Source organism: Falco cherrug, chromosome 1, assembly GCF_023634085.1.
Source record: "Falco cherrug isolate bFalChe1 chromosome 1, bFalChe1.pri, whole genome shotgun sequence".
In the NCBI taxonomy this organism is placed as follows: Eukaryota; Metazoa; Chordata; class Aves; order Falconiformes; family Falconidae; genus Falco; species Falco cherrug.
The window spans coordinates 48,589,441-48,612,720 of NC_073697.1; the positions used below are offsets into that span (position 1 = coordinate 48,589,441).

Sequence of the window (23,280 nt, forward strand, 5' to 3'; positions counted from 1 at the left end):
CTGTGCAGAGACCTAAAAGGAATTGATTTAAATATTTTTCGGTACCCTTTTTCTTTCTTAATTGTTAGGGACAAATGTATTCTGCTCCTAAACTATTTGGGTTTCCCATCCGGAGGCGTTACTGAGGGCAAGGGCCAGGAGCTGTTCAGTACCACGGTGCTGCCCCTCTCACTTTAGTCTTTACAAATAACATTTATTGAACAGGTGGAAAGACGCTAAGATCTTTACAGGATAAATGCATGGGTCACGTTAGTACTTTTGCTCCAGCTGTTGAGGACACGAGAAGCAGAAGGGCTGAGGAACAGGTAACTTCTAAATTGGCAGTTTCATAGTGTTTTGGCAGAGGATGTCAAGCAGTGGAGCGGGGCTCTTGGCCACCTGCTCCCACAGTACATTCTGATGTGGATGCCAGCTAAGTTATCATGGTTGATGCTGTTTGGAGAGTGTGGTCTCAAGCAATCTCAGTGCAGTTTTAAGGCATAATAGATGAAGAATCTCTTCTTCATGAGCTAATTGGTTTTAGCTGCCTTATTGCAGGGACAGATTTCTCTGTTGTGTACTTTTTGTGTTAGTATTTTGTGTGACATGGAGGATAGATGGCCATCTATTGGCAATCTTTCCTATATGTAGGTGAAAAAAATCCGGAAAGTTACTGATGAGATAGATCATGGTATTTCAAAAGAAGGTCCTGAAATGTTCTGTCTGGTTCGGGGGTCTGAATTTAGGCATACGCTACTGAAAACATCAAAAAGTTAGGGTTGTTGTTGTCCTTGTTGACTTTGCTTTGTGTTTAAAAGTAGGCTACATATTTTTTCAGAAAACTCATGTTACTGCATGCCCTCAGGAGCTATACAAATTCAGTAACGGCACTAAGCCTCATAAAAGCCTGTGAAAGGATATTGTGGCAGTCTTTGCTGAAGTTTCCCAAACTTTTAGTGAAATACCAGGTGACATATTGGATGTAATTCGCAATACTGTCTACATTTTATATATTTATTTTATTTCTTGTTTGAAGTGAATGGGAAAGGAAAATTGCTTCTGTGTTTTTCTTGTGTTTGGGGAGAGGTGTTCATCTTCATTATGCTTCTGTACAAATAGCACTTAAATATTTCGTAGTTCTGTGTGGTAACTTCCTATCATTCTGTGTGTTTCTGTTATAAAACAGTGAGAGCTTACCTGTCAGTAATAAAAGAATAAATTAATGGGTGAATGTATTCACATAAATGCTACTGGTTTGCTTTTTAATAATTTCATTAGTTATCTATTTGACATTGTCTGTTAGATCAGAGTTGTCCTGATTCCTAAATTAGACAAGCGAGAAGCTGTCATTCCTTAAATTATAATCTCATTATTACAGGTGCTGTTGGACTTTTTCACTACAGTAAAAGTAAAATTAACTACCCACCTCTAATTTTTTTCTCCCAAAATAAACTACCTTAATTTACAACAATATAACGTGACCTCTACATGATTAAAAATATTAATTTTTAACAATGTTTTATGTTGGAGTAGGCAAAAATGGTTTAAAATATTTTTGGTAGAAACTGAGCATTCTACATCTTCTTAGTGAATGAGTCGTACTAAGGGCTGTCTGTCTCCTGCTATGAAATGTTTTAAGGTCAGAGGTTGGGGTAGAGAAGACTTAACTGTTTGCACATGTATTGAAGTTTTTCTTCATTCTATTTTGAGACAGCGACTTCTGAACTTTTGATAAAAGTGTTATTCTGGCTTTACTTTTTTTCTTGAAATATTAATTGAATTCAAGCCTTTACCAGGAAGGTGAAAGCTTTTTCTGCTTTGAGAGATTTTAATTGGTAATAATGATGTGTTATGCTTTTATTACACATTACACTTGGATGTTGTTAGTTGCTTATCTGTTGCTGTTTTCCTTTCCTTTATGAAAATTTGGTTTGAGCTCTTCTGTCATCATATTCCTTCTATACATGTCTGCTGAGGCACTTTATTTTCTTCTGTATCTCTTTTTGGCTTTTTCAGACCCTTAAATTTTGATTGGAGTTAGATGTCTTGTTTTGGATTACAAAGCTACCAATAACTTAAAATCCAATTAGTATGATGTAAAAATTCAGAGTTTACGCAACTAAACTAAAAAGCAGATGGGCCATCGCAGTTCATCCTATATTTTACATTTTATTCATTTTTACCATTTTACCAGTGAGCTGAGAAGAGAATGACTTGCTAATGTTTCTTCTGGAAAGGTGTTTAGCTTTGATTTGATGAATCCAAAGGTTGATTCTTCACCTTTTCTCTTGTCAACAGTTCTAATAGTTCATTACTGTAATTGTTTTTCATTGTGCCCTATTCTGATTTATTTTTCCCCTTAAATTTAATTCTAACCATTATCTTTACAGCAAAAGATACTGCAAGAGCCAAAGTGCCCTTCAGTAATATGCATTTTTCTATACTCATTATTTTTCCTGGATTTTTTATGTTTGAAGCTGTGGTTGTAAATTGGTTTCATCAGTTCTGTATGTAGCGGTATCATGAATTTTTTTGCTTATCTGAAGACAACATGAACTGTGTGGATAATACATATTGCCCTGCTTGTCAGTGGTGGTTCCTAGATATTTTTTTGGAGTTAGCTTTTCTAGGGTGTGTTGTAGACCTGTTTAGTTAATTTTACTCTCCATCGCTGTCTGTTACTAAACATTGATCCACTCATATTTCTCTTTGTTATTAATAGATTCTTTTTTGAGTTTCTCATTACTTTTCTCAAGATTATTGTCAAGCCGTTTGGCTTGGCCCTTTTTCTTAATGCTGGTTCAGCTTTAGAGCTTCAGTACTATTTTTATATATCCTTAATTTGAAGGCCTGATAAAAATTAGCATCAGTGAGCTGCATCTCTTTGTAGCCAGATTATCAGAACTCAGAGTGCAAAATTATCTGGGCTTGCTGGTTTTCTTATATTGTTTATTAATCTTCTCGGCTAGAGAATGTCTGTAGAAGTACTCAGAAGGTTAAATTCCTCTGCATGTGGGATGAAGCTTTCCTGTAGATAACCGCTATTTCCAGTATCTCTGGCCTTCTGTTATTCATCAAACTTAAATGACCTTAGCTTGGGGCTTGCTACTTCAGCTCTCTCCTAAGAAATGTGTGATGCTGCTTTTGTCCTCCTGAGTATGCTCATCAGCAGTTTGCCTGAGGGCTTCACAATACTTCTAAATAAAGGCCTTTTTTGTTGTGTTTGTTTTTTTTAATAAAAAATCATGTGTTTTAGATACTGTTCCTCTGTAGGCACAGAAAATGTGGGTGCACACAACATTCATCAAGTGTTTGTCTTCCACCTTTTTTTCTATTTTGTCAAAAGCAGATTTTTTTGAAGTTAAATAACCAAATGGCAGGTGAAAGATTCAGTACAGCAAACTCAGTTGGATGTTTGTTCCTCTTTCGCTTTGGATAGTAACTAGTAGTTAGTCTTCGCCTCTAGTTTCTGTTATTTCAGTTTAAATGGTAACTTGTTATTTATATGTGTTCCTTCTAAGTTTTCACATTACATTTTCTCTAGTCAGGCCTTTTTCAATTTTTTAAGTTACTTCTTTCTATGAGGTGCTAGATTCAGTGTCAGGTGAGCTCTCTGTTTAGAGAAATCTGCCAAAGAGATTGATTTGTACTACTCTGATTAGTACTGAACACTACTGCCTGCCTTGCTCAGGGCTATATTATGTGTAGATGATAAAGAACTTTATTCTGAAAGCACTCTCATCCAGCAACGTCTTTAATATGTTTTCTGTCTGAAATAGTGAGCTTGTGGGCAAGTTCAGACGTGTCTATTCTGTTCTTGGTTTGAATGTGTACTGAAAACGGTGCTCAGAAGAGATGTGGGCAGTATTAGGTAAAATTATCACAAAAGTTGAAATTACTTACTCATTTTCTTAGGTACCTGTTCATATAAATGGTGCTTAAGGTGCAAAATCAGTTGGACATTTTAGGAAGTATTGGCTGTTTTCTTGGAGGTGATCTGAACTGAAAGTGATGGTAAAGACTCTGTGTTGCTTTTTCAAGATGGAGAGAAAGGCATTGTATGTCTGGATCAAATTCAGGTTGGCTACTCGTATTCTGCCAGTTGCATAAGAACACAAGCCAAAGAAGAGATCCTCTTTGAGCAACAGTAGAGCTTACCTAAACAAGATATTACCAAATTATAATGGAAAAAATGGGTTTGTTCAGAACTATTTAAAAAATACTTGCCCTTTTAGAAAGTTTAAGAGGTGAGATGAGAGGATCCTTGGAAGGAAAACCAAAACCTTGGGAGTTAACACTTTTCAACCCCCTGCTTCCAACCTGATGGAAGAAAAAGAACAGGGGTACTTGCAAAGAATGATGATTTTTTTCCCCTCAAAAACTGTACTATTATTTGAGCTAAAGCTCTTGAATATTACAGCTTGCTTATTCAAAATTTTTGTCTAACAATGTGTTTTGAGTTAGCTTAATTTAATGTGTTTATTGGCTACTTGTATGTCCTTAATGTTGCGTTAACTATGTCAATGTAAGTCCAGGCTGTTCACATGGTTTTCCAACTTCTAGTTCAGAAGCCTTTTGCTATTTGATGGTTTTGCTATTTTTTTAAGACAGAAAATTAATGCTAAAAGATACAGTTCTTACTTGGAAAATAAAAGGGAAGAATCTCTGTGAATGTGAGTGAAAAATGTCAGTCATAGTTGTGAATATATGGGGTTTTTTCAGTTCCTTTGGGGGTGGAGCATGGCAGAAGCTTCTGTTCTAGACTCAGGTGTAATGGACTATAGGATCTTAGATCACATTGAAGCGAATGTTAAACAGATTTTGCGAAGTAGAAGCTTTTCATATTGTACTCTGCATTGCTTGTAGATATGCATTCTTTGATTCTGTGAATGTTACTCCCTTCACGTTACACTCTTGCGGTGAGTTGACTAGCCTTGGCCTTTCCTGGACTATATCCAGTGTTACTATAGGGACATTATTTTTGATGGGCATAGACTTTGCCCAAGGAGAGCTTTGCTATTTCTGTAATTACAGAACCATTTGGAGGAATGCGGTGTGAGGTAGGATTGCCTTGGCATCTTTTCCAGTTCAGATACAAAACAGTTTAATAAAACTCTTAAGTTTCAAGAACTTGCCAGACAAAAAAAAGCCTAAGGTGGTGATATGTGTGAGGAAGGTCTTTTGAAAAGTGGTATTTTTAAGTCTGCAAGACTTGTTCTCATGGCATTTTTTCCCCAGCCTTTTTCTTTCTATCAGTTTCTTTATTTCAGTGTTGTTCTAGGTCCACTCCACTTTTGCCTTCCTTTACTGCTTTTCATTCTTTAGTTCTGTTCCCCAGATATTTTCTCAGTGAAAGTTACAGAATTAATATGATATTCCCTGTTAAATGATTAATTCTTTTTCCAAGTGTCTACCTTTCCTTCTTCTTGTGGGCTTGCCTGCTCTCAGCAGCAGTTAATATATTGAAGTTGTGGGACTACAGGTAGTTGTTATACAACTATTGATAAAATGACCAGAAGAGTGCATCATTTTGTTGTATAATCATTAGAAACTATTCTAGCAAGAGTGTTTAAATGGTCACTGTTCACTTTTAAAGTGAAGTTATCTCAGACTCATTATCATTGTGTTTTTCTTTTAGAAAGAAAGAACTTTCAACTACCAAGAAAGATCGAGTGAATCATTGCCTAACAATATGTGAAAACATAGTTGCTCAGTCTTTAAGGTAAGACAGTGTCTCTAATGTATTGCCTTACTATGGATAGCTACTTTGGAGTGTTAGTTATTTGGAGGTTTCCTGATAATTGCTGATGTTAAATGTTCAACTTTTGTTTAAAACTGGAATGGTACAATTTTACTATTTTTTTTAACCAGCCCAAAATCTAAGGAGTAAGTAATGTTTACCCATTTGTAGATTAGGCATGACCTTTCCGCCTCAGACAGAGAAACTGAAGCACAGGGGTCAAATACCTTACCAGATTATGTAGGAAAAGGCAATGATCTTCTGAATCTTAATCCACTGAATGTCCCCTCCCTGTGTATTACTGTGTATCATACATGTGTAGCTGGATTCTGAAACTCCCTCAAAAATAGTGTTGATGTTTGCATAGTGTACATAGTAACTTCCTAATGTTTGTTTATTTAGAAACTCTCCAGAATTTCAGAAGCTGCTGGGAATTGCTATGGAACTCTTTCTCCTCTGCAGTGAGGATGCAGAATCTGATGTCCGGATGGTTGCTGATGAATGCCTTAATAAAGTTATTAAAGTAAGAACTTTCATGTGCTGTACTATCAGATTTTTCCTCTTCTTGATGCAGTGTCCTGTATTAATTCACACTGATGTTCTTTTAGTTGCTTTTCTTATTGTTGATGATCTCTCATACTGTAAGAGATTAAGTAAGCTGCTTTGCTGAATTGTGTACATGCTCTTAGGTGAGCTTTTTATGCCCAGATAAAGATACTTGTCTTCTGTCATTCATAGTTCTAATGCATTCTTTTCTTCAGTCATTCATTAACCAAAACAAGAACATGGGCTTTTCTAAAATAATTTTGTTGTATGGGAGGAATACTCTGTTATATTGCTCTGTAAACATAAAGATACTTAATGTGAGGAAATGTAAAAATATTATTAAAAAGCTGACTGAAAAATGTAATGGCTTTTCATTCCAAACTAGTAGTATGCTGTAATTCAGGTAGTGTGATTTGCTGATATTGGAGGAGGAGCTTTTAGATAATAATAAAGATAAATATGGTGTTCTGGAAGTTAATGTGATCCAGAATAAAGTGCTTGTTGGACAAGAGCAGATGGGCATTCATATGAGGTCAAGCAAGGTCTAAATCTTGATTCAAGTGTCTCAAAATGAGCCTTCTGAGTAATTGCTTTGAGGTGCTGCTTCCAGGACAAGTTTACCTTCATCTGCCCTTTCTTCCCCAGCTCCGCGCCCCCCCCCAGTTTTCTGAAATACTTGACCTCTGAGTCAATGTAATGTACCTGCATAATTGATGTAGTTGATGCAAAGTTTAAGTGCTTTAGAAATACACAAGTAATGATTTTCTTTAGCATGAAGGGGTGTGTAGAAGCAAGCAAACAAAACAACCCTATTTCTGTAAGGATTTCTCTCGGTTAACTTATATTTGTTTGATATCTGAATGAATTAAGTGTTGGGAGTTGAGCTTGTGGCTGAAAGTTGTATGGAGAAAGCTTACTGATTATGTAGTATATCTCATAATGATAGGGAATGAGGAAGTGCAAGTGTCTTGGTTTTTTTTGTTTGTTTTGCCCTGTAGCACTTTGCTGTGTGTGTTCTGGTTTAAAAGTTTTTCCATCTGCCGGAGTCCAGCACTCTATGAAATGTATACACCATGATGTAACTTAATTTGCTTTAAAAGATCTCTGAAACATTTCTCTTTCCACCAAACTCTTCTGTAGGCTTGGTATAAAATTAACCTTTTTAATAATTAACAATCTATTTAATATTGTTGTTTTCTGGCAAGTTTCAAGATACCTTGAAAAACTTAAGGGTTTTTTTCCTTTTCAAATTTTTGTATGGTACTTCCTGTTTTAAACATTACTGTGATTTTTAAACGACAGTCTTCTATCAGTCATTAAGCTTGCCAGTCGACTGGTCACAGCTATGAAGTGGTCATAGTTGTGATATTCCAACCACTTGGAAGCATCAGACTTATCAAAGCTGGTCATAGTTTGTGTTCTATTTCTGGTTTATGCTTTGTGAAAGCAACATCTTTAGGCAGACATGCTCTTGCATATAAATGCAGAGACAAAAAGATGGGCAGCTTTATTTTTGATTGTGCAAGTAGCAGTCATGCTTGTGAGCTGGGCCCCTAAGCTTGCCTATTAGTCAACGTTTAACTTTTTTAGTACCTCAGGCCTTTTAGAGGCTAATTCTTTTGCCAGAAAGATGCTTTATATTTTCTCTCTTTAAATATAAGAATACAGATGTGTTACTTGTGTAACTGTGTCTGTCTGGAGTTTATGCGTGTTAGTATAATTAAGATGCTAACACTTCTGTGTAGACATGACTATAAACTGAAACGGCAAATAAGTTTAGGTAAACACTCTCTAGGTCGTCTTCAAGTATCACTATGCTGACCTGTCAGAATATCACAAACAGCATAAAGGGCTCCATGTTTAATTAGCCTTGGTGATATCTATATTTAAAAGAAAAAATACCAAGTTGGGAATTAACAGGTTTCTGTGGGTAAGGTGTTACTGAAGCTGTCATGTTTCTGAAGCTGATGTATAATGTAGTATTCTCTGTGCTGACGATACTGTGGGACTGATACAGATTGGAGTACAGTTGGTCTCAGTAACTGTGATTTATTATTTGTAGTAATTTGGATTGACTGTGCTTATAGTTTTTTTTTCTGGTTAGGGTGACTTGCTAGATTCTAGCCTGCTAAAAAGATAGGTACGCAAACTCCAGTTGAGTGTGGTGTAAGGACAATTTATCCTTGAAGCCAAATAGTACCTGGTGCCTTTTTGTGTTGCTTGATATCCTTATATACAGGGGCAGCGAACTTCTCATAAAACTTAAATCTCACCTATATCACAAAACTTATCCCTACCTACTGTCATCTAGGCACCTGCAGTTAGTAGTTGGGGTGCTTATGACAATAAAGATACGAGCCAGGTAAGATTTTTCTGGGGAAGGTAGTACCATTTTATTATGATGATTGGTATAATTGGGGGTAATGAAGTTTTGGGGCACAGAGTTTTAGTCTAGGGGAATCATGCTGTGGAGGAGCCACAGGTACTTCACTGACCATATTAAAGCAGTTGCGGCCTCTACATCAGCATGTGCCATGTAAAATTTTGTAGTCATGAGGAATCCTTTGAAGATGTGAGCTTAATGGCTGGTGGTCAAGAAAACAGATAGAAAATTAGGAGTTACTGGGCAAGGACAGAAGAATGGAATACTAAACATTATAGCACTTACACCACGGTGTGAAGCTTTCATTTAATCTGAAGAATTGGGATGTTCATAAATAGGAACAAAATGTAAGAGAAAGGGTAATCATTTGTATACAAAATATTCTATAGGAAGAGATTGTATATAAGCAGAACTGTTTTAATATTTTTTTCCTTGTCTGCTGTTTTAGAGACTGAGAGGGAATGATCGAGTTGAGCTGAAGAGAAAATTACTACTTTTGGGTGCTTGCTTTGATTTCATGTATCCCTAGTTCTTAGCCAGACTGCAGGTTCAAACTACAATGTGTGCTCTGGCACAGCATGCTTGATTAGATCTTGGGATGTGATACATACGGTGTCCAAAACACCTTGTGGTAATAAATGGGTGCAGAAAATAGGCTGATTCATGAAAGAAGGGTTTTTCAAAGGCTGTTAAAGGTAATGGTACAAGCACAGCCTCAGTTTGAGAAGTAGTAGAGGACTACTTGATGCTGGGGATGTACAGCAGGGAATACCTCTTGCTGCTTGTGAATACTATTTTTGTGTTTTAATGTTCTATTAATGAGTATCTATTCCTGGTCGTTGCCAGAAAGCATGTTAGGTTGGCGCTGCCTGTGGTCTGATCCCATATGGTCTTTTTTTAGGTAGAATGGGTAAAGCAGTCAATATATAAGTGCAAATAACTGTTTGTAAAATTTGTTCACAGTTCTGTTTTGTGTTTGTGGGAAAGATAAAGGTGTCTGTCTTTTAACACTTTTTTGGTTATACATCAAATATAGGGGCAGTTAGATAGTTTTGTGCCTTTTTCAAAGCTGTTTTATTGCAAGTGTAACATTGTTCCTGTAAAGTGCCCCCTCTCTGATACAGTACATTCTCAATGCATTTTATTGCAGGCTTTGATGGATTCCAATCTGCCTAGGTTACAATTAGAATTGTATAAAGAGATTAAAAAGGTGAGTTTCTTCCATGTTCTTCTGAAATAAGGTATTTATTAAGTGTTTTAGTATGGTGGAATGTGGCATTAGTGTGAATAAATAGTGTATGTCTTTTAATATCAAGGTCAAAGTTTCACTTAGGAAGGATTTGTGACTGTTTAATGCATTATTTTACCCATTTCCTCACTATTGGCCCCATTGTTTAGATTTAACCAGTTCCTGAAAGCTTATCTGGCAGAAAATGCATGAGCATTTGGTGTGAACAGCAGTCTGAGTTAACCTTAGTGACTCTGCACCCAAATGATTCATGATTTCATGATGTTTATATTCATATTCATGATGTTTATTGACTGAACTGGAAAGAAAAACTTCAAGCAAAGTGTGGTGAAAAGTAGGTGGAGGGCAGTGATGTTCCTAATTTGACATAACTTCTTGGAGGAATCATTTGATTAAGACCTGAAGTGGCCTGATAAAAAATTTTAACTACTTTGTGAATGTGTGATGGGTACTTACAGCTTCTCTAAGAAGTATGTGTAAAAATACTGAAGCATCTCTCTTTGCACCAAAACTCATGATTTAATATGTCCACAGGAAGAATTTTAGTAATAGCTTTTTTGAGGTATACAACTACAAAAGAAAAATTACGTGTTCAGGACAGTGTCACTGAAATCATGTGTCTATATAAATATATAGCAAGGCTTGTGTAGAGAGAAAATACAGCTGTTACTTATTAGACAGCAATGCTACTGCTTTTTGTTACATTTCTTTGGAAATGATAGAACTCCTAGGAAAGAAAAAGTAACAAAACCAATGTGGATAGCTTATCTTCTGTCAGGTACAGGGCCTGTAAGTAGTCTGCATCGATATGTTACTGTGTGGTTGTGTCTTAATGTCATACAAAATTTTTGAGGGTATAGAAATGGACATCTAGCTAATGAACAGAAAACAGCCAACATAAAAATCGTTTTGAAGGCTCCACATTATGACAGGTGCAGGAGGAAATAGTTATTCATGTGGCATGTGCTTCTTGAATAGTTGCTCTCAGATTCACGGCAAAGGCAAGAGAGAGATAGCAGGCATAACGGAAACACCCAGCAGACTGAATTTTGTTTGTGCATCAGTTGGATCACTTTAGGAGCCATGTCAGAATCTGAAGTTTGACTGCAAACCTGAAAAATGCACGTTTTGTAATTCAGATGCAAGGCTTTTTTGCTTGTCCTGCTAACATGACCATGAGCCTTTGATACACTAGCTAAAGAAAGAAAGAAATAACAGTTTCTAAACATCTCTGCTCTGTCTTCAGAGGTGCTTGATTTGAGTAGCATTTTGGTTAAGTTCAAACTACATTAGATACACAATTTTTCCTAGACATCTATTGACTTCCATAGTTTTTTGTATTTCCAACAGTACTAAAGAACTGTACTATATCCTTAGACACCAGGTCTAAAGGCATTCAGGCTCAAGTCAGGTGCACAGCTGAAGGTGTCAGTACAGACAAATAGATACTAAACTTCAGGATGCAAGCCATTATGAAGTGATACAGATCAGTAAGTGGATTTTTCCTTTGGTATGCTCAGGAGTTGAACATTATTTATTAGCATATTTCCACTGCTGTCAGTTTCATGCTGCATTTATATCTCTGCAAGTGTTCCAGTGATTTTTAGACTCTGTCATCAGTGTTTCTTTGTTGGTTTATGCCTTTCTCTGTGATATTTTAAGCTGATTTCAGCAGAGTGTTGTCAGACATTTCCTTCTCTTTCTTGGTGTTCCTTATTATTCATTTTTGTTCACTTGGAAAATTCCTTGTACCAGCTAGAAAATGAAGGCAATCATGAAGCTGAGTTGGCTTTCTTTTGGCTAACGGAAATTTATGGCCTCCAGACACCTTCCATTTGTATCTGTTTTAACTGAAATGGTATAAAACGGCATACTATCATACATTTTAGGTATTTTTTAGTAAATGGTTTTGCTTGATGAAACGTAACAATTATATACTTGCGTTTAGAATGGTGCTTCTCGAAGTCTACGTGCTGCACTCTGGAGATTTGCTGAGCTTGCCCATCTAGTTCGGCCTCAAAAGTGCAGGTAAACATGTCCTAGTAAGTGAATTTTCCAGAAAAGATTTAACAAAATACAGATATTACTGTTCTCAAGTTTTAAGTATTCACTTGGGAGGTTGGAAGAATTCCTATCACATTATTCTCTCTGAAGTAGCTTTATTTGATTAGCTGGTTTTCTTTTATTGGAGTTTTAGTTCTGTGCTGTACATGACTTGGGAGGAAGTGGGGGAGAATCTTGCGAAGACAATGATGTATATTTTTTTAAGTGTATTTTTCTTACTTCTATCTTAATGTTTGCAAATTGTATTCAGAAGACTGTTGTCTCGTTTTCTACATTCTGTGTAGCTAACAGGTATGGTTTTTGTTATTTAGTAATACCACAGATTTTGAGTATGAATTTAAAATGTTTAATTAGTTTTTCTCCTTTGCTATACTTAGGCCGTACTTAGTGAACCTTTTGCCCTGTCTAACACGAATAAGTAAGAGACCCGAAGAGTCAGTACAAGAGACACTAGCTGCAGCGATACCAAAAATCATGGCAGCGTTTGGCAATTTTGCAAATGACAATGAGATCAAGGTATCTTTCTTTAACCTATTAGTGCTCCCTGTTATGTTTCAAAACAGAGTAAGTTGTCAGCATTATCAGTCACATTATAGAAGGCAGTTACATCTGCATGTCTGAATTAAGGCAGAAGTTGCCCTTGCTTGATACGTGTTGAGTAATGCTTTGAATGAATGAAAAATACATTTGCTGACTTTTTTTAGTTCACGTGTGTTTTCCTTTTCTTTCTAGTAAGAAGTAAGTTATGTTTGGTTTTTTTAGGTTTTATTAAAAGCTTTCATAGCTAATCTTAAATCCAGTTCCCCTACTATCCGTCGAACAGCGGCAGGATCAGCAGTAAGCATCTGTCAACATTCACGAAGAATGCAGTATTTTTATGCCTGGTTATTGAATGTACTTTTAGGTAAGATTCAGGGGTTCGGGGGAGGGGGGGCAGGGGAGGGGAACGAAATTTGCTTTGGGTATAACTAAGATGAATTTATTTTCCATGTAAGACACTTTTCCTATGTGAGATGTTTTCAGGCAAAGCAAAAGTGCTTAGACTACCAGTTACACTGCTAATGTTTTCTCTGTTTTGTGTGAAGCTAGATGAAGATGTGACTCAAGCTGTTTGTGTGTGTCTGTGTGCTGCAATGCTAATTGAGTAATGTTTAAAAGAAATGGCCAAAGTTAGAGAAGCAAGTGGCTTGTTGGATAATAAAGAGTTCCTGGGATTCTGGAAGAACTTGCTCAGGAGCCTGTGAAGACTTGCATTGTTCAGCAGCTTGGTTGTTAGTGCAGCACGTCTGAGGTGGAGGCTATGACTGCTGTTCTCTGGGTCATGAACACATACATACCCTGTAGCCTTTTTTGGAAGTAGCACCATGTAGATTCTTTGTTGAAAACCTAACTTAGACCAGAAAGTGAATTTTTTTTTTATTTAAAAGCTCATGACTTTGTGTCAGGTATTGCTTCCGTATTTCTTCATCTGAGAAGTTTGCATGGTCTTTATGGTGTTTTGCAGCTTGATGGGATGCTTGTCTGGATTGTAGTGGAAACTTTTGCCTTAGTTTTGCTGCTGATGAGGGGTTCTTTACTATGTAGACTATATTGCAAAAGGAGAGGTAAGGAAGACCAACAGATAAATAAAGCGTTATCCTGTTAGCCTTGCCTCTTTCAAGTATGAGTGAAAAATTGAAATGCTATGTAGTGACATTCCTCATTCTGTGACTTGAAAATGGTATACATCTATGCACATGTTGTTCTTTCCTGCCTCAAATGTTATGTTTTGTAACATCCTGGCAATGGTACTGAATTCAGACAGGAGCAATAATAGGAACTCAATGAATTGATTCTGATTCCCATTCCACCCCCAAGTAGAAAGCTGTGCTACTTTCCATAACTTGTTTTTATTCTTAATAGGTTTTGGGTTTGGCTCTGCTTAACAGGTATACATACAGAACAAGGTTCCCAGTACTTGAGGGAGGAGGCAAAACTGTAAATGTCATTCATTAGGATAGAGGCGCGCGTTTGTGTGAGTGAATTATGTTACGCCTTAGTTAAATGGTCAAGTAGAGAGAGGAAGCCTGTGAGGGGAGCAAGAAAGTCTACATCATTCGGTGAAAGCATCAGGTATTACAAAAAAACATTTTTTGTGATTATTTAGAGTGAGAAGAGGTAGGGAACAGGGAAGGTGAGACAGGATCCTCTGACCATTCTCTCACACTTCTTACTGATTTTCAGAAATATTTCTACACTTTCTATTTCAGAATATTTCTATTTCAGAAATGTTTCTACACTTAGAAAATATTCTTAAGTTGTTACTAGGTTTTGTTTGGGTGTTTTTTTGATGGTGGTTTTTGTGTTCTTTTTTTTAAAGAAGCTATTACATGGATTATGTGAAACTAACACACTATATCTGTTGAAACTAGCCACTGTCAGTAAATGATTTGACTGCTTCTCTTCTACCCACAGGCTTGTTGGTTCCTGTAGAAGATGATCATCCTACTCTTTTAATTCTGGGTGTTTTACTTACACTAAGGTATCTCATACCTTTATTGCAACAACAAGTAAAGGATACCAGCCTGAAAGGCAGTTTTGGTGTAACAAGAAAAGAAACAGAGATTTCACCTTCACCAGAACAACTTATACAGGTAAAATATGAATAATAACCCTAATCTGAAGAGTACTAATTGGAAGGAAAATAAATAAAACATATATAGTATGATAGAGCACTAGTTTGATGTTGAACATAATAAATTCTTTTCTCAAATTCCTGTTCATCTTAGTCAATTTTAATGGACCAGCTGATCCAGTGACTGGGATTTCTGGTCATTACTTATTAATAATTCCAGAAAAATGCATCAGTAGTCCTTGCTAGGTGTTCCCAAAGGAGCTAAAGAACTTCATAATCATTATGGTGTTCTTTGATGTGATTCCTCCTTCTATAACAATGAACAGAAACAGATGTCTAACAAAAAGGCAGTGGAATGGCTACAACTAATTGATATTTTCCCCTTGGAAGAGTGTGGTGAAGATTAGATATAGCAAATATCAGTCATTTTTTTAACGCACCACTGAAATTTAATGTGGTGTATGGAAAGAAATGTAGCATGTTGTGTCTTCATAGAGACTTCCTTTGTTGGGTTTTAGGTTTATGAATTGACTTTGCATTACACCCAGCATCAGGACCATAATGTTGTGACTGGAGCTTTAGAATTATTACAACAGCTCTTTAGAACGCCACCACCTGAACTTCTCCATGCCCTGACTGCTTCAGGGGGCATTGCACAGGTCAGTGTATCCAAAGATGAATCTGCCAGCAGGAACCGCAGTGGGAGCATAGTGGAACTCATAGGTAAGCTGTATTTTTTGTAATTTGAGTAAAAGGAGAGGAACATGTATCAGCAGCTGTATTTCTCAGTGTTAGCCAGAAGTATGAAGGATAAAACAAAATGTATGAAGTTATACATGACTTTTCCCCCCTATCCCCAGTACAGTAAAGGGTTTTTTCCTTCCTTCCTTTAAGTGGGTATACATTTATTGAGTAGTGACAAACGAGTATTTTTTACAGTTTGTGTTGATTAGAGTTTTTTTGCTTACACAGGACAAGTTAACTGGTGACAGATTCCCCACCCCACCCCTTAATGTACTCTCACCGAGCATCTGACAACTGTGATTCATATAAATTCTGATTAGATCAGCTTTTTATTAACTGAGAGCTCCTTGCTGAATACCGAAACCAGCATGAAATTAAAGCATGACTTAAGTTTGTCCATAACTGCTAAATCAACTATCAATGTTCTTGTCTGTCAAGTGCATGTTCTTAAAATTGTCTCTTAACTGCTATTTATGTGTTTCAAAAGAATCAGTCCCTGATTGGATTTCTGTAATGACTTCTGTATTAAACTAATGGGTCATTCTAATATTGCTGCTCTTAGAAGGTAAATTCATTAACCAGAAGAAATCGTAGTGGAGAAGTTTAGAATGTATTTTTTAAAAAGCAAAATTTACACAAGTGGCATAGAAAAAGAAAAAGTCATTTGATGGTGAATGATCCAAAAAACTTGAACTTTAAAAGCAACAAGTTTGCTGTTTCTTCCTGGCTTTTTTTTTTTTTTTTTTTTTTTTCTGGTTTTTTTTTTGTTGTGTTTTTTTTTTTCTTCCCATCTGTGGCTATTAGAATTCCTTCATGGTTTCAGCAGCTCTGTCTTTGCCCTGATGTGTTACTTTCTGTGATTTGCAGCTGGAGGGGGGTCTTCATGCAGCCCTGTTATTGCGAGAAAGCATAAAGGTGATTATTTTCAAAAACAAATCTTTAATTGCATTCCTTTCTGGTTTTTTGTTCTGGGGTGTTGGGGTTTTTTCTTCCACTTCCCCACTTCATTGTCTTGCTGAACTTTGGTCTTTGTTTCACAATTGCCTTTGTGTTATCAGCTGAGCTTAATTACTGTAAATTTTAAAAGAATTCTGATGCAAATTCGGATACAGCAATCCAGATATTCTAAAATTATTCCAAGCAGTATAATTCTTATTTTTGCTGTAGATCACTGGCCAAATTATGATGATAAATATTGATGCGACTTTCACTTCTAAAGAGCATATCTAAAAATAATCTCTCTGAACAGGGCATTCTCCCTTTTTGATGGTAATACTTAATCTTTAATGTAACTCACAAATAGTTCACCTTCCTGGTTTTGTTAGGCCTGGTTATTTTTCTTTCTTCACTAATGCATGTATATGTTTGCATGCTTTGATATGATGCTTTTTTATTTCTTTTTCTGTTCTTGATGATTCATTCTATACATTCTGTGTCTTACTGTGTATATTTTAATTTTTTTCAGTAGGTAATGCATTTAAGCAGGATTTTAATTAATACAATATTCTCTGAAATGTTCTTTTCCCAGTTTGTGAATGAATGTACTTCATATATAGTTAAAAGTTTATACTGCCTAAAACCAGTCATATCAGTACCATAATCGGTCTAGCTACACCTGTGTAACAGTTCCATTGCCTATTTGAGGTGAGCTAAACGTTGCTGTTGCAGTGGACCTGTGTAAGAGTGAAGTGCAGTCAGTGCAAGCATAGTAAGCAGAGAGATGCGCAGTACTGAAAAGAGAAACTTGAAAGAAAACATTTTAAGACTAAATAAGATCATACAATATTTAAGGACCATTATAGCAACTCACACTTTTTCCAGATATAGCCTCCTGTCTTTGTGTACAAGGAATCTCATGATGCTGAATGTACTGATATACTTTAAGAATATTAACTAAATATGAAATTGTGGTTAGAACTGAATGAAATAGTACTTGTGGATATAGTGATAATTTCTAGTTTAGAAATAGTAGAGTGAAAGAGTGTTCTGAAAGTAGGTATTACTGCAGCATCCAAAGGTGACACGGAATGCAAAATCAGAATAACAATGCATAACACTTTAAAATGAAAAATGGTAAATGATTACTTTGGTAATTAGAATCGCTAGTAGTCTTCAGTGTAACTTTGTAGTTTTAATAATAGTGTAAATCCAATTAAAGTACTTTTAAAACAGTAACTTTTCCTTTACTCAGTGGGAAGATGTGTGAGTCATCAGCTTTTATCCTTTTTCAAGATGATGGCATGAAGATTTTGTGGTCTAAAACAATGTCATAAAAAAATTTTAAGGAATTTGTTCATGATTTTTTGCTTTGTACAGGTTTAATTTCAGATTGTGGATTATTCATTTTTTGCTGCTCTGCATTGTAGAAAGGCAGGAAAAATCAGGCCTGTTCCCAGTTCCTACTTGAAGTTGTTTTGCAGTCTACTACCATACAAAGTAGTAGCCTTCTGCTGTCAGCCAGGGGTGAAACTTGTCTAGCTGTAATACTCCTTTGCATGTAGGAGTGTAAAGTGAAGCAGATCTGCAGAAATCTGTGACCCTAACATATGAACTCGGATATTCCATGTCTTTTCAGCCTTACTGTTTCAGACTGCCCTCAGTTTTGAGCAGCTGGCCTATGTTGGTTTTTGATGTTTCAGCTTCACAAAATTATTTGCAAAAGATATTTATTATTATTTGCAAAAAAGACTGAAAACTCGTTTTGAAATGAAGGCCTGTGTCGGCATCTTAACTGATTTTTTTGTTTTTTTCCAAGTAGTGGAAAATTATCCTGCAGCTTGCGTTACATACTCATTTAAACATACAAAGACTAATATGCCTGATAAATGTTTTTCAGTGTCCTTCCTCTTTCACTTTTAAAGGTGATCAGCTGTGGAAAGCAGAAGAATATCCTGGTTTGTTTCAGTGAAATGGATGTAAATGTGGGAAAGAATAGAGAATATACTGGTTTTCATGCTTTTTGCTGAGAACTCTTAGCAAGATTTTACTCATACTTTTGTAGAAACTTTGTAGTTCTCAATTAATTACTGTTATTTTACATAGAATATACATGGAAAGATCATGGTTACTTTTCTGCCTTACAGGTTTGAATAATATAAAACATACTTTTTTGAGGAAGACAATTCTACAGTGTTACTGCTATTATGAAAGCAGTTGTGTTAGAGAAGTTAATACAAAAGTCTGATAGTGTTTTTTTACCCCCCAGTAAATTAAAGGCAAAATAATTCACCTAGGGTTATCAAAACATTGGTGTCTTGTATGATGAATCTCAGATTAACAGTGAAGCTGATTCTGAATGGCAGAATAGGCTTATCTCAAAGCAGTTATGAATCCCTCTGTCTCAGCAAGCAACTTGTGAGATCCAGAAATACGGGCTCACAGGAGCTCCCTCTGCACTCTGTGTCCTGTCCCATTTACAGACTTTTCAGTCCCTGGTTGGCTCCCAGGCAGTGTCTGTCTGCATTTATCTTTCTCTTTCCACTGCCTCTATTTTAAATAGATACTACTCAGTGCGTAAGAGAGCTCTGGGATGATTGTGTTGGGTTACTAAGTGTTTCTCATTTTTCCTATAGCAAAAACCTCTCTGAAGATTTTTGTCTTAGTCCCTGGATCTTAATGGCCGTTGTGCATGGTTCATCACCCTGTCCCGCTTATGTTGTCTTGTGCTTCTAGGATGTGCTGCTTTTCCCCCTAGGCATTTTCCATTCTGTTATCATTGGAGTTCCAAGCCTCAAATTGCAAGTAGCCTTTGATAATTTTCATAGCCTTAAGGAGGAAGAGATGATTTACTGTCTTATTTGTGGTGCTTTAATGTCCTTCTGAGTTGAGGGCAGACATCCAGATGCCAGGTATCCAGTCCTTAGTAACAGGGACCTCCTTGATGAAATTAGTGGGATCTTAATCATAGTCCACAAAAATAAACTGGAATGAGTAAGGTCATAGGTAGTTTCCTGAATGGCTGTACTGTTAAATAGAATTGGTTAACTGTGTGTTTCCTTGTCACTGCTCTCTTTCGTTCCGGGTCAGATAGTGAAGGACTGGATATTCACTTTCTTCATTCCTTTCTCTTTTCCATCCGTTTCCTGTCATAGCTTTGAAAAATTATTTGGATAAACTTTTTAAAAATAATTTTACATCTAACTGACTTTAACTGGTCAGCATTTCAAGTTGACTATAATTTTGGAAAACTAAAGGTTTTTCTTATATCACTTCTCAGGTAAAATACTTCTTGGTGAAGAAGAAGGTTTGGAGGATGATCCTGAAACCCGGTCAGATGTCAGTGCTGCGTCGTTTGCAGGTAGCTGACTTTCCATTTAGCAGTGCAGTCAACCTGTGTTGCTATACATTACAGAGCCCTTCTTTTATTGCTCTATGTAAAATATAAATGTGATGTGTTATGGTGACTAGGAAGTGGATGGGCGCTCAAAAGACGCTCTAAAAAGCTGAAACCATAAATACCCCTGGGTATAAAACTTATGTTTACCTAATGAAATTGGCTGTGGGTTGTTTTTTTTAATGGATAGACTGTCATCAGTATGACATTGATGGTATTGATGGTACTGGTATTGATGGAATGGCGTCTTACAGATGCTTGTTTCTCTACCTGTAGTTCAACTGTTTAGTTATGCACTTTCCTTAGCCTAGTTTAATATGTGGCTTAGTATGTGGTGTCCATATCAAGAGCGAAACACAAGTTTAAACTTTTGATTGACTCATAAATGTCTGTGTTTTGCAGCTTCTATGAAGGGTGAAATAACCAGTGAACTAGCTTCTTCATCAGGTGTGTCAACAGCTGGGTCAGTAGGGAGTTCAGCTGCTGATCCTACCGGACACGATATCATTACTGAGCAGCCACGTTCTCAACATACTTTGCAGTCAGACTCTGTTGACCTGACGAGCTGTGATTTGACAAGTACAGCTACTGAAGGGGAAGAAGATGACGTGCTTAGTCGAAGCTCCAGCCAGATCAGTGCTGTCCACTCAGATCCCACTATGGACTTGAATGATGGAACACAGGCTTCCTCACCAGTTAGTGATAGCTCTCAGACTACTACAGAAGGTCCAGACTCCGCTGTAACCCCTTCAGACAGTTCTGAAATTGTAAGTGTGCAACGGGCAGAGGGGGGATCCCCTTCTACTGAGGGGCCCGACATATCTCAGAGCTCTTCCATGGAGGGCCCAGACTTGGAGTCATCTACTTACTCGTCTTCTACTTTTCCATCCTCAGCTAGTAACAATGGAAAGGTCAGCAGGTCGCACCGCTATTGGAGAGCTTGACCTCCTTTTAACACTTTCACTTCAGCAGTAATTAAAAGCTACAAACCTGTAATCAGTGTGTTCACTGGGTAGGTCATATGAAGGCATTAACAGGTTGTCACTTACTGGAAGAATATCAATATCAAAGGCTTGACCTAAGTATATCCTCTTAGTAGCATATACTTCATTTTATATAGATATATTAATCATTGTTTTGGTGCAGGAGGACTAATGGAAGTGTTAAAGGGTGAACAGTCTGTTTGGAATGATACAGGAATACTTTTGGAACCTAATGCTTCACATTGTCTTCTGCCTGTGCTTTTTCACTTGGCAACACAACTCCTTTTTTTTTTTTTTTTTTCCTTTTTATTCCATCTAAGGATTTCTCCTATACTGAGCAAATGCTGCATGACTTACTAATGTAGCAGTTAGATTTCTAATAAACACCTGAAATGTGCATAAATGTAGCTATTGTAAGAAATTTGTCTTAGGTATTTGTGAGGTTGTAATAAAAACAGTGAAAATACAATTACTGTGAGCAAGAGCAGAAAATACGAAAAGGGGGAAACTTAGAGTTTCTTAAGTTCTTTTTTTTTTTCAAACGTTATCAAACTTTTGACTTAAGTTTGCTGGTAGTAATTTTGGAAGAGTAGTAGTCTCCTACCATTACAAAAAAATGGTAAATTTACGATTATGAAATGAAAAGCAAATACTGCTGCAAATGTGAGGATTCCAGAACTAAAGAAATAGCAGTAAATGCTCTGTCTCTGAATTAAATATGGGCAGAGCAGAGGCCAAAGCGAGCAGGCATTTATTGACAAGGTGCATTTATTACAAATTCTTGTCAGACTGTTGCATATGTCAGTTTGCATACTGCTTACAAGCAGTAAGTACAAGTAAAATACTTTTTTGGGAATTGACAGACTAAGTGGTTGTCCCATTTACCCACACACACAATTTCCAGGCACTTATAAAGTCAGGGAGTAACTGAAGAAGTATCTTGTATTCTGATAAACTTACAATGAAATGTTTTTACTGTCTTTTATTGTCATTATTAATTTTTGTCTTGTGTAGATATGTTTCCATATACGTACCGCCTATATATTGCATTGGTACCAAGAGCCTAACTCTCTTCTAGAAGCATCCATTTTAGTAGTCTCTGGTTTAGAATGGAGGAATTAAAAGGTTTAAACTTACTTGTCCTTTTTTGTCCTGCACAGTGTGTTCTCAGTTTGACTTTACATATCCAGGACAAGCGAGGTTATGGGGAGAGTCTGACAGCAAGGACAAGTGCAGTTTGTGACAGTAGAGGTGTTGGTTGTGATTTGTAACTGCTGAGACAGAGGGACAGTTGTGTTTGGGGTAACGGGGCAAGGAGAGCTGCAGGGGGAGGCAATACACTAAGTGTTTGACTTTCTTACTGTTAATAACTGAGTTCCCGGCTCAGGAGGTAGACTGTCAGATATAACTATGGTCTCTACTAGCCCAGATGCTGGAGGAGGAGGGGAGCTGCTTTGGGGCCTGCACGCAGCTGTATGCTAATATTTATCAGGCTCATCTTTGCTTTCAAGTTATTTCAAGGTTACTAACACTGCATGTTTAAGATTTAATACTGTGTGTTAAGCTATTTTAAGTTCTGTCCTTGCACTGTGTAGGTTTTGGAGGGTGCCGAAGGACAGTATTCTGGAATGCAGATTGGGCAGCTGCAGGATGAGGAAGATGAGGCTGCAAATATTCTCCAAGATGATTCATCAGAGTCTTTCAGAAATTCTTCTATTGGTATGTTGATAAATGGGTTTGGGGGGAGGACAGGCACAGAATTGGTGGCACCTTTAAGGCAGATGTTACAGGTGCATCGGCTGTCTAACTTCAAGGGACTGAAGACTCAGATTATGGATATGAAAAACAAGTAACTAGATTGAAATGGAAATTAAGGACTATATTTCAACACTTCTAATGAATCACTTGTTTTGATCACTGCTAATTTGTTTTTCACGTTTGTATAATTAAGTTCAAGTGTTTTTAATTTGCATCTGAAATGATATTTCATGAATTGCCTTTTTCTAAAGCTCTTCAACAACCTCACCTGTTGAAAACCATCAGCCATAGTAGGCAGCCTTCTGATAGCAGCGTAGATAGGTTTACATCAAAAGAAGATGCAGCAGATCCTGGTGATCACGAAAGTCAGGTAAGTAGTAGTTGCAGTGATCTGGAAGTTTAAAAAAAAATTACAGTTATGATCATGTAAATTAGTGGTAAATGTGGGTAGCCTGTGTATGTGGTGTACTTCATTATAGGTCAAAATAACTAAGGTTGAAAAGTAAATCTGAGTTATAGCTTGAATTTCATTTAACGTAAGGTGAATGAATACACAAGTGTTGATCTCGTGGGTGTAATCACCAACAAAACCGTAACAGAACACACACTGCTGAGAATGCAGACCATTTGTGCATTAGTAAGGTACACTGATACATTATTACCCAAAATATCTTTGTGCTGGGTACTGTGTTAGTAGTTCACTAACTGGGAAGCAGTTAATTTCAGGATCTCCTCAGAAGTTGTTACGCCTTATTCTTTGAGCATTTCGTTCTGCAGAGAGGCTAATGCCATTCTAACCACAGGTTACTGGTTTCCTCTTAGATTTGTTGACTTCAGCTTTGGACCTTGTTCTGAGCTGGGGCAAAAAGAGTTTAGTTTGTGGCAGG

General features: G+C 36.8%; 1 protein-coding gene across 7 annotated transcripts in view; it reads left to right on the top strand.

The window, feature by feature from the left end:
- HTT (huntingtin) overlaps window positions 1-23,280 on the top strand; it is an 87,658-nt gene that overhangs the window by 876 nt on the left and 63,502 nt on the right. For 3 of the 7 annotated variants that reach the window (XM_055726227.1, XM_055726339.1, XM_055726616.1), the window contains exons 2-14: window positions 5,618-5,701; window positions 6,122-6,242; window positions 9,799-9,858; window positions 11,846-11,925; window positions 12,339-12,477; window positions 12,724-12,865; window positions 14,416-14,594; window positions 15,094-15,298; window positions 16,187-16,234; window positions 19,536-19,616; window positions 20,055-20,419; window positions 22,231-22,354; window positions 22,645-22,763. In XM_055726227.1, the coding sequence (XP_055582202.1) occupies window positions 5,618-5,701; window positions 6,122-6,242; window positions 9,799-9,858; window positions 11,846-11,925; window positions 12,339-12,477; window positions 12,724-12,865; window positions 14,416-14,594; window positions 15,094-15,298; window positions 16,187-16,234; window positions 19,536-19,616; window positions 20,055-20,419; window positions 22,231-22,354; window positions 22,645-22,763 (1,747 nt within the window). Of the gene's footprint in view, window positions 1-5,617; window positions 5,702-6,121; window positions 6,243-9,798; window positions 9,859-11,845; window positions 11,926-12,338; window positions 12,478-12,723; window positions 12,866-14,415; window positions 14,595-15,093; window positions 15,299-15,321; window positions 16,235-19,535; window positions 19,617-20,054; window positions 20,420-22,230; window positions 22,355-22,644; window positions 22,764-23,280 lie in introns of those variants that run through there. The other 4 variants (XM_055726284.1, XM_055726480.1, XM_055726544.1 and 1 more) reach the window with 4 other exon arrangements.